Source organism: Physella acuta, unplaced genomic scaffold (genome assembly GCF_028476545.2).
Source record: "Physella acuta isolate Inbredline_101_S28 unplaced genomic scaffold, ASM2847654v3 ptg000972l, whole genome shotgun sequence".
Taxonomy (NCBI): domain Eukaryota; kingdom Metazoa; phylum Mollusca; class Gastropoda; family Physidae; genus Physella; species Physella acuta.
The window spans coordinates 376770-387970 of NW_026732489.1; the positions used below are offsets into that span (position 1 = coordinate 376770).

General features: G+C 51.0%; 1 protein-coding gene across 2 annotated transcripts in view; it reads right to left on the reverse strand.

Annotated features, from left to right (window-relative positions):
• Nucleotides 1-7685: 7685 nt before the first annotated feature.
• LOC131954101 (muscarinic acetylcholine receptor M4-like) overlaps nucleotides 7686-11201 on the reverse strand; it is a 70522-nt gene continuing 67006 nt past the window's right edge. The window contains exons 3-4 of one of the 2 annotated variants that reach the window (XM_059317624.1): nucleotides 9395-10663; nucleotides 7686-9277 (exon numbers count right to left, since the gene is read on the reverse strand). In XM_059317624.1, coding sequence (XP_059173607.1) covers nucleotides 8238-9277; nucleotides 9395-10604 — 2250 coding nt within the window. In that variant the 5' untranslated portion in view covers nucleotides 10605-10663 and the 3' untranslated portion in view covers nucleotides 7686-8237. Of the gene's footprint in view, nucleotides 10664-11201 lie in introns of both variants that reach the window. The other variant, XM_059317623.1, reaches the window with a different exon arrangement.

The window sequence follows — 11201 nt, forward strand, 5'->3', positions numbered from 1 at the left end:
GGTGTGTTGACACACAGGTAGACCAGGTGTGTTGACACACAGCTAGACCAGGTGTGTCACACAGCTAGACCAGGTGTGTCCACACACAGGTAGACCAAGTGTGTTGACACACAGGTAGACCAGGTGTGTTGATACACAGGTAGACCAAGTGTGTCAACTCACAGCTAGACCAGGTGTGTCAACTTACAGGTAGACCAAGTGTGTCAACTCCCAGGTAGACCATTGTGTCAACACACGGCTAGACCAGGTGTGTTGACACACAGCTAGACCAGGTGTGTCAACACAGCTAGACCAGGTGTGTCCACACACAGCTAGACCAGGTGTGTCCACACACAGGTAGACTATTGTGTCAATGTAATGGAGAATCACTGTCACGTGATGAGTGAGGCTAAAAATAGACCAGGAGCTTGGCGTGACGTTCTATAAATAGCTACACACGGCGGTCATAACTATGTACAGCGAGTCTATAAATAGCTAGGTTTGATAGAGAGGTAAAAAAACAGATCAAGGTCTTTTGACAATCGGTCAACAGTTGATTTAGCAGTGACAGTGTCACTAGATATGATGTGACAGTGTCACTAGATATGACAGTGATGTGACAGTGACTTGACACAACAGTCTCAAATGTGCAACACGGAGCAGTTTTTGTCACTTTTGGCTGTTTAACAAAATCACGAGCTCTCACACCTAGGCTCACTAACTCAGGTCTCACTTTTACACAATTTCAATCACCGCCTGTACTAATTAGCAATCTATGTAAAACTTGTACAAGGTCATAAATAACATATATTTAGCTGGGCATAAAATAGAAACATTTGATCCGGTACAGAGGGCATGCTGCGAGCTAGGACAACGTGAAATCAAACATGACTCAGATGTGAATGTGTGGGTGACAAGCTTTGAGTTTTCAAGTTTACCCCGTATTCCACTCACACGACCAACCCACACGATCAACCCACACACGTAAACCACTTGTATACACACCTGGCAATGCGAAGGTCATAAGACTCAACTGTTGGTTGTTCAGCGTCTGAAGGTTTAGTAGTGTGTGGCCTGGAAATCAGACAACACACATCACAGACCACTAGCATGTACTCACAGTTCGTGAAGTGTTTACACAGGTCATGAACTGACGAGTTCACACAGTTCATGAACTGACGTGTTCACAAAGGTCATGAACTGACTTTTTTCTGACGTGTTTACATTTTTTGAAATCACGAGCTCCAGAATTCTAGGACCAAACACGACTAAAACTTTGGAGACGACGCAGAATTTTGAGTGGTTTTCAGGTTAACAGTAAAGAGCATTTGGTGTCTCTTGTTGAAGGTGTGTCGTGGCGTTAGATGTGTCGAGTATTGTGGTGTGGTGTGTCGTGTGTGTAGCGGTGTGTCGTGTGTTGTGTCGTGTGTGATGTGTAGAATGTGGTGTGTCGAGTGTGTTGTGGTGTGTCGTGTGTGTTGTGGTGTGTCGTGTGTGTTGTGGTGTGTCGTGTGTGTTGTGGTGTGTCGTGTGTGTTGTGGTGTAGTGTGTCGTGTGTCGAGTGTTGTGTCGTGTGTGATGTGTAGAATATGGTGTGTCGAGTGTGATGTGTCGAGTGTGTTGTGGGTGTCGTGTGTGTTGTGGTGTGTTGAGTGTGTCGAGTGTGTTGTGTTGTGTTGTGTTGTGTGTGGTGTGTTGTGTTGTGTCGAGTATGTTGTGTTGTATTGTGGTGTGTTGTGTGTGGTGTGGTGTGTCGTGGTGTGCCGATTGTGGTGTGTCAAGTGTGGTGTGTCGAGTGTGTTGTGTTGTGTCGAGTGTGGTGTGTTGACTGTGGTGTGTTGTACAAATGCAGCTGTCACATAGACTTCACCACCTTGCACACGACATATTTTATCTGTTTATCTTGATGCTACACTGAGATGAAGTTTATATGTGAGACATACGGTTGAAGTTTATATGTGGGACATATGGTTGAAGTTTATATGTGGGACATACGGTTGAAGTTTATATGTGGGACATACGGTTGAAGTTTATATGTAGGACATTTGGTTGAAGTTTATATGTGGGACATACGGTTGAAGTTTATATGTGGGACATACGGTTGAAGTTTATATGTAGGACATTTGGTTGAAGTTTATATGTGGGACATACGGTTGAAGTTTATATGTGGGACATACGGTTGAAGTTTATATGTGGGCTACTGGTTAGCTCAGGAGGTAAGAATAGGGCAGACAGCATGAGCATGTAGGATAAACTGATGAGCTAAAATGAACAGGTCATGGGGTAGGGCGTCAAACGTGAACTAGAGAAATGTGTCGTCTGCTGCAGTTGTACCAGGCCGAGGATGAAAGCTTGAAAGGCGAAATAAAGATGGCGGAGCTCGAGGGTGGGGATGCTAGGGTAAATGTTGGGGGTGCTGGGTGCTGGGGTAAATGTTGGGGGTGTTGGGTGCTGGGGTAAATGTTGGGGGTGTTGGGGTAAATGTTGGGGGTGCTAGGGTAAATGCTGGGGGTGTTGGGTGCTGGGGTAAATGTTGGGGGTGCTAGGGTAAATGCTGGGGGTGTTGGGTGCTGGGGTAAATGTTGGGGGTGTTGGGGTAAATGTTGGGGGTGCTAGGGTAAATGCTGGGGGTGTTGGGTGCTGGGGTAAATGTTGGGGGTGCTAGGGTAAATGCTGGGGGTGTTGGGTGCTGGGGTAAATGTTGGGGGTGTTGGGGTAAATGTTGGGGGTGTTGGGTGCTGGGGTAAATGTTGGGGGTGCTGGGGTAAATGTTGGGGGTGCTGGGGTAAATGTTGGGGGTGTTGGGTGCTGGGGTAAATGTTGGGGGTGCTGGGGTAAATGTTGGGGGTGTTGGGTGCTGGGGTAAATGTTGGGGGTGCTAGGGTAAATGTTGGGGGTGCTGGAAAAAATGTTGGGGTGTTGGGGTGCTAGGGTAAATGTTGGGGGTGCTAGGGTAAATGTTGGGGGTGCTGGGGTAAATGTCGGGGGTGCTAGGGTAAATGTTGGGGGTGCTGGGGTAAATGTTGGGGGTGTTGGGTGCTGGGGTAAATGTTGGGGGTGCTAGGGTAAATGTTGGGGGTGCTAGGGTAAATGTTGGGGGTGCTAGGGTAAATGTTGGGGGTGCTGGGGTAAATGTTGGGGGTGTTGGGTGCTGGGGTAAATGTTGGGGGTGTTGGGGTAAATGTTGGGGGTGCTAGGGTAAATGTTGGGGGTGCTGGGGTAAATGTTGGGGGTGCTGGGTGCTAGGGTAAATGTTGGGGGTGCTGGGTGCTGGGGTAAATGTTGGGGGTGCTGGGTGCTGGGGTAAATGTTGGGGGTGTTGGGATAAATGTTGGGGGTGCTGGGTGCTAGGGTAAATGTTGGGGTGTTGGGGTAAATGTTGGGGGTGCTGGGGTAAATGTTGGGGTGTTGGGGTGCTAGGGTAAATGTTGGGGGTGTTGGGGTAAATGTTGGGGGTGCTGGGTGCTAGGGTAAATGTTGGGGGTGCTGGGTGCTGGGGTAAATGTTGGGGGTGCTAGGGTAAATGTTGGGGGTGTTGGGATAAATGTTGGGGGTGCTGGGTGCTGGGGTAAATGTTGGGGGTGCTGGAGTAAATGTTGGGGGTGCTGGGTGCTGGGGTAAATGTTGGGGTGTTGGGGTGCTGGGGTAAATGTTGGGGTGCTAGGGTAAATGTTGGGGGTGTTGGGGTAAATGTTGGGGGTGCTGGGTGCTAGGGTAAATGTTGGGGGTGCTGGGTGCTGGGGTAAATGTTGGGGGTGCTAGGGTAAATGTTGGGGGTGTTGGGATAAATGTTGGGGGTGCTGGGTGCTGGGGTAAATGTTGGGGGTGCTGGAGTAAATGTTGGGGTGTTGGGTGCTGGGGTAAATGTTGGGGGTGCTGGAGTAAATGTTGGGGGTGTTGGGTGCTGGGGTAAATGTTGGGGGTGCTGGAGTAAATGTTGGGGGTGTTGGGTGCTGGGGTAAATGTTGGGGTGTTGGGGTGCTGGGGTAAATGTTGGGGGTGCTAGAGTAAATGTTGGGGGTGCTGGAAAAAATGTTGGGGTGTTGGGGTGCTAGGGTAAATGTTGGGGGTGCTAGGGTAAATGTTGGGGGTGCTGGGGTAAATGTCGGGGGTGCTAGGGTAAATGTTGGGGGTGCTGGGGTAAATGTTGGGGGTGTTGGGTGCTGGGGTAAATGTTGGGGGTGCTAGGGTAAATGTTGGGGGTGCTAGGGTAAATGTTGGGGGTGCTAGGGTAAATGTTGGGGGTGCTGGGGTAAATGTTGGGGGTGTTGGGTGCTGGGGTAAATGTTGGGGGTGTTGGGGTAAATGTTGGGGGTGCTAGGGTAAATGTTGGGGGTGCTGGGGTAAATGTTGGGGGTGCTGGGTGCTAGGGTAAATGTTGGGGGTGCTGGGTGCTGGGGTAAATGTTGGGGGTGCTGGGTGCTGGGGTAAATGTTGGGGGTGTTGGGATAAATGTTGGGGGTGCTGGGTGCTAGGGTAAATGTTGGGGTGTTGGGGTAAATGTTGGGGGTGCTGGGTGCTAGGGTAAATGTTGGGGGTGCTGGGTGCTGGGGTAAATGTTGGGGGTGCTAGGGTAAATGTTGGGGTGTTGGGGTGCTAGGGTAAATGTTGGGGGTGTTGGGGTAAATGTTGGGGGTGCTGGGTGCTAGGGTAAATGTTGGGGGTGCTGGGTGCTGGGGTAAATGTTGGGGGTGCTAGGGTAAATGTTGGGGGTGTTGGGATAAATGTTGGGGGTGCTGGGTGCTGGGGTAAATGTTGGGGGTGCTGGAGTAAATGTTGGGGGTGCTGGGTGCTGGGGTAAATGTTGGGGTGTTGGGGTGCTGGGGTAAATGTTGGGGGTGCTGGAGTAAATGTTGGGGGTGCTGGGTGCTGGGGTAAATGTTGGGGTGTTGGGGTGCTGGGGTAAATGTTGGGGGTGCTGGGGTAAATGTTGGGGGTGCTGGATGCTGGGGTAAATGTTGGGGTGTTGGGGTGCTGGGGTAAATGTTGGGGGTGCTGGGGTAAATGTTGGGGGTGCTGGGTGCTGGGGTAAATGTTGGGGTGTTGGGGTGCTGGGGTAAATGTTGGGGGTGCTGGGGTAAATGTTGGGGTGTTGGGGTGCTAGGGTAAATGTTGGGGGTGTTGGGGTAAATGTTGGGGGTGCTGGGTGCTAGGGTAAATGTTGGGGGTGCTGGGTGCTGGGGTAAATGTTGGGGGTGCTAGGGTAAATGTTGGGGGTGTTGGGGTAAATGTTGGGGGTGCTGGGTGCTAGGGTAAATGTTGGGGGTGCTGGGTGCTGGGGTAAATGTTGGGGGTGCTAGGGTAAATGTTGGGGGTGTTGGGATAAATGTTGGGGGTGCTGGGTGCTGGGGTAAATGTTGGGGGTGCTGGAGTAAATGTTGGGGGTGCTGGGTGCTGGGGTAAATGTTGGGGTGTTGGGGTGCTGGGGTAAATGTTGGGGGTGCTGGGGTAAATGTTGGGGGTGCTGGGTGCTGGGGTAAATGTTGGGGTGTTGGGGTGCTGGGGTAAATGTTGGGGGTGCTGGGGTAAATGTTGGGGGTGCTGGGTGCTGGGGTAAATGTTGCGGGTGCTGGGGTAAATGTTGGGGGTGCTGGGGTAAATGTTGGGGGTGCTGGGTGCTAGGGTAAATGTTGGGGGTGCTAGGGTAAATGTTGGGGGTGCTAGGGTAAATGTTGGGGGTGCTAGGGTAAATGTTGGGGGTGCTGGGTGCTGGGGTAACTGAGAGTGGGGAGGGGGGCGAGAGTGGGGGGGTGTGGGGGTGAGAGTGGGGGTGAGAGTGAGGGGGTGAGAGTGGGGGTGGGGTGGGGTTGAGAGTGGGGGGGGGGGTGAGAGTGGGGGGTCAGAGCCCCATAAACCCGCGTCAGTGAACCCGCGCGACTATGACGTCACCAAGTGACGGTCGACAAATTCTATCTACAAGTTCTAGAACTCACAAATTCTATCTACAAGTTCTAGAACTCACAAATCATAGTATTGGTATATTTATAGCATTGTATAATGCATGATTCATTCATATAGAAACAATGTACAGTTATAGAATTATTGTATAATTTTATAATCGTCATACAGCACTATATAATTATACAATAATTCAAATATATTTATGAATACATGAGATATATTAGTATCTATTCAAGCAGCTTTATACAAATATTTGCAAACTGTAAAAAATGTAACAAAACATGATCACACAGTTCCTGTACAAAATGGTTAGGTTAAAGGTTAAAGGTTACTGTTAGTTATTATTTGACGTTTACAACAGGCTTAACGTTACAGGTAGCATCTGTGTACACATCATCAGCTAGACGTGGGGGTGGGGATTTGGGGAGGGGGAATTTGGGGAGGGGGAGGGGGCGGGGGAATTTGGGGAGAGGGAGGGGGCACTTGGGGAGGGGGTGGGGGTGACACGTGCACAGTTTGGTCGACTCACACGGCTCACAGAACAGACGAGAGACGGGCCATGACGTCACATAGCAGAGGGCCATGACGTCACATAGCAGAGGGCCATGACGTCACATAGCAGAGGGCCATGACGTCACAGAAGAGACGGGCCATGACGTCACATCTGGTCAAGACAATGACGTTGACGTCACAACCAGACAAAAGTTATGGCCTAAAGTTCAAGACTGAAGTAGATGGGGGGGGGGGGACGTTAGACACACAGATCAGTCAATTTAGATCGATCAAGCGACTCGAACTTCGATCAATCGATTTACCGATAGGTTTGAATTTTTTAGGCCTAAAGGTTGAAAGTTAAAAGACTAAATGATTCGGTTCAAATATTTGTTTACACTTCCGTTCTTTACTGGGGTTCGGGTTCAGGTTCGGGTTGGGGTTGGGTTGTAAGATCTGCCAATAGCTGACGTCATGGACAAGGTACGAATGTGAAGAGGTTGGGATAGATACTGGGATAGATACTGGGATAACATTTAGGAGACATTGGGACAGTGGCGTAGCTAGGATTTTTGGGAAAACCTAGGGCCCTTAAGTTTCTAGAGCCCCTATGTGTCTAGGGCCCCTATGTTTTTAGGGCCCCTATGTGTCTAGGGCCCCTATGTGTCTAGGGCCCCTATGTTTTTAGGGCCCTTATGTTTCTAGAGCCCCTATGTGTCTAGGGCCGTTAAGCATTGCCTATGCTTGATATATCGTAGCTACACCTCTGCTTTGTATAGGGATGGATATGGTTGGGATAGGGATGGGATAGGGATGGGATAGACACTGAGGTATACACCGAAGCCTTAATTTCACATGTCATACGGTCGCGTCATTTAACACACAGATGTCATTCAATCATTACCAATACGGCACAGAATCAAATGCCAAATGCCAAGTGTCACGGTTTCATGACACACAGTCATAAAATTGGTTTTAAAGTCAGCTGTTTCCCAGTGTGGTTTGCTTAAGTCATATGTCATATTTTATTATCGAGTTGTCATACGCAATCATGACTTAAACACACACGCCATAAGTCAAGTCAAGCAGACATTACTAGCAGTCATATCATCCAGTCATGTCATTCAGTCATGTCATTAAGTTATGTCATCAAGTCATGTCATCCAGTCATATCATCAAGTCATGTCATCCAGTCATGTCATGAAGTCATGTCATTAAGTCATGTCATCAAGTCATGCCATTAAGTCATGTCATGAAGTCATGTCATCCAGTCATGTCATGAAGTCATGTCATCAAGTCATGTCATCCAGTCATGTCATCCAGTCATGTCATCCAGTCATGTCATCCAGTCATGTCATCCAGTCATGTCATCCAGTCATGTCATCCAGTCATGTCATCCAGTCATGTCATCCAGTCATGTCATCCAGTCATGTCATCAGCCACACACAATGTCTCCCCCACAAGCAGTCATCAGTCACGACGTGAATCACAGTTCCGCTTCAATCAGTTACAACGCCCAAGGTCACCAGCTCAAGGTCACTCGAGTCAAGGTCACCAGGGCAGTTGTAGAAATATAAACCTACACAAACAAAAGCGCGACTCGTGATTTAAAAAATAAAAAAATTTGTACAAAAATGACAAGCGATAATTAGTTAATTATTAACACGCTAATTAAACTAATTGTCTGTACGCTCTAGTGTGTTGTCTCAGGTAAGCTTGTCCTTGGTAGCGTGGTCACGCCGGCGTGACACCGCGGACGTGACACAGCGGACGTGACACTGTGTCCGCGAGAAGCCGGGGTCACGGTGACCTCCCCAGCAGACGGCAGCGGATGTGGAACAGCTGGACTATAATCCATGACGTCATCATGTCCGGTGCCAGTCGAAGCGCATGATGCGGAGAAATGTCCGCTTGAACTGGGCGTTGGCGAACGCGTAGCAGAAGGGGTTGATGGGGCTGTTGAGGTAACACATCCAGTATGAGAAGCTGTAGAGGCCGCTGTTGACGCACGTGTCGCAGATGGCGTACACCATGATGGCCACGTGGTAGGGTGTCCAGCACAGGACGAACGCCCCCAGAATGAAAGAGATAGTCCTCAGCGCTTTCCGAGCGCGGTTCTCCGATTTTGATTTCCGTTCTCGCCGGTTCCGGCGGCGGCTGTTGCGGGAGCGGACAGATTTGACGAAGGAGTGTAGCCGGGTGTCCTTGTTGTGCCGGCGCCGGATGGCCGCCAGGCAGTGCGTGTCCGAGCGGCCGCTGTCCTCGTTGGTGTCGGACGGCGGCGGGTTTGAGCAGTTGTTGCCGTCCACGTGACCGGTCAGCTCGCTGGACTTGTTGCCGCTGCTGTCGTCGGTGCCCGTGTCGGCGCCGGTGGTGGTGGACGTCATGGTGTTGGCCGTGTCGGCACGGGGGCGCTGGCCGCGGTGGTTCTTGCTGCTGGAGTAAACGATGGCGGCTGCTGATAGGTCGCTGGTGGTGGTGGTGGCGGTGGTGGCGTAGTCGATCAGACAGTCGCTGACGTCATCGTCCAAATCAAAGACGTCCGTAGCCAATGGCGGCAGTGACGTCCGCCGCTTCCATATGGGCGAGGACGTGTGCAGGTCGGCCACGTCCGAGTCGTCCATCTCCGACTCCCCGTGGATGACGGGCAGCAGGGCGGCGCTCTCCGAGCTGAGGGTCGCCAGAAAACTTTTCTCGTCGATGAAGCGGCAGCCTTTCATGATCTCGTTCTGAAGCAGCGGCGTCGTCTGCTTCTCGAGGCGCTCCGAGTTGGAGGAGGAGTAGACGCTGTCGAACTCTTGGAGCTGGCTGCCCTCCACATCGGAGCCGGCCTCGCTGGCGTTCTTGGCGTCGTGTTTGGAGTAGGGGGGTGGCGGCTGGAGAAGGTTTTGGCTCTCTTGGTTATCTGGGGTTGGAGAGAAGAAAAGATCAGCATGTAGTGAGCGCACTAGACCACCGGTGTTGGTGTAAAGCGCACTGTTATCAATACCGGCAGTTGCGTGCGGTTTTCCGGAATACATACCCGAGGTCAGGGGGGATTTGCCGGATCCGGCCGCGCCGCCACTGCTACTGTTGTCGTCATCTGAGGCAAAAGCCGGACTGCTGGAGCGGTCGTCGTCCTTGTCGTTGACCTTGCTGCTGCTGAAGCTGGTGGTGTTGACCACGGGAGCGCCCGGGGGCATCGGTAGGGCGGCCTTGACCGACTTGCGCGAGTTGCTGTGCTCCAAGTTTTTCTTCTTGCTCTTGCGGCTGTTCCTCTCCTTCTGCGGCGGGTGGCTGTCGGCGCCCATACTGCTGTTGTTGTTGCTGGCCACGTCGTGGTCGGTGCCGAAGCTGCGGACCGCGGCGTTGGGGTTGTCTCCGGCCAGCTCCATGGTGGACTGCAGCTTCTTGTGCTTCTCGTCAGACTTGCGCTGGAGGTCCAGGGCCACCTTGTAGATACCGCCGTACAGGACGAACATGACGACCAGAGTGATCCAGTAGTAGCCGATGGTCAGCAGGAAAGTGAACATGGTGTCGCTCATGAACTGGACCTCGCAGGCGTCGTATTTGACCGTCCGCTCGCCGACGAAGTACTGCCAGCCGATGATGGAGGTGAAGAAGACGATGGCCGGCAGGATCCACGTGATGGAGATCATCACCATCACCTTCTTCTCCGTTCTCCAGTTCCGGTACTTGGCCGGAATCTTGACGCTCAGGAACCGGTCCATGGTGATGAGAAACACCGTGTACTGTGACGTCAGACAGACCGTCCAGTCCAAGGACAGCCAGAGGTCACAGAGCCACGGGCCGAGCGGCCACTTGCCCCACAGCAGGTACTGGGTGTAGAGCGGCATGGAGAAGGTCCCTATGAGCAGGTCAGACACGGCCAGCGAGGCCAGAAAGTAGTTGGTGGGCTGGCGGATGGTCCGCTCCAGCCCAAAGGCCAGCAGCACCGTGATGTTGCCCAGGATGGTGACCAGACTGACCACGCCCGCCAGCAGACCCAGGAACACGGTCAGCCCCACGGAGTGCGGCAGGCTGTGGGGTGACGTCATGTTGGTCTGGTTGCCAGGCAGCTCCAGGCTGCTGTTGCTGGCGTTGGTCAGGGCGGAAGTGACGTTGTCGGCCATGGATGTGGCCAGGAGCGTCAGGTTGTCCGTGTAGAAGGCAGTGCTGACCTCGCTCGGGGCGAGGCTCAAGTTCAAGGCCGCGCCAAGCATGTAGCCTGCCTTGGATGTGCTGGTTGCCATGGTGATACACGTCAACAATCAGACGAGGTCGCAGTGTCTAGATAGCATCCATCTTTCATCTGAAATAAACAAAAATAAAGATTGAGTATAGAACACTTCTGGCGGATCGTTTTTAAGATCGAAAGAGAAAAGGAAAATCGATGAGGAAAAAGTCTTTGTCTGCTATAGATGTAGCTTGTTAATATATCAAGACGTTAGTGTGTATCATACCATCACAAAATGTTGTGTATCATACCATCATTAATTCATCACAAAATGTTGTGTATCATACCATCATTAATTCATCACAAAATGTGTATCATACCATCATTAATTCATCACAAAATGTTGTGTATCATACCATCATTAATACATCACAAAATATCTCAGGACAAAATATTTCTGGACAAAATATCTCTAGACAAAATATCTCAAGACAAAATATTTCTGGACAAAATATCTCTAGACAAAATATCTCAAGACAAAATATTTCTGGACAAAATATCTCAGGACAAAATATCTCAGGACAAAATATCTCAGGACAAAATTTGTTTATGATGTAACCTCCCACTGATGAAGCTTTGCCCGCAGACTTCAATAGATGCTAAACCATCTTTC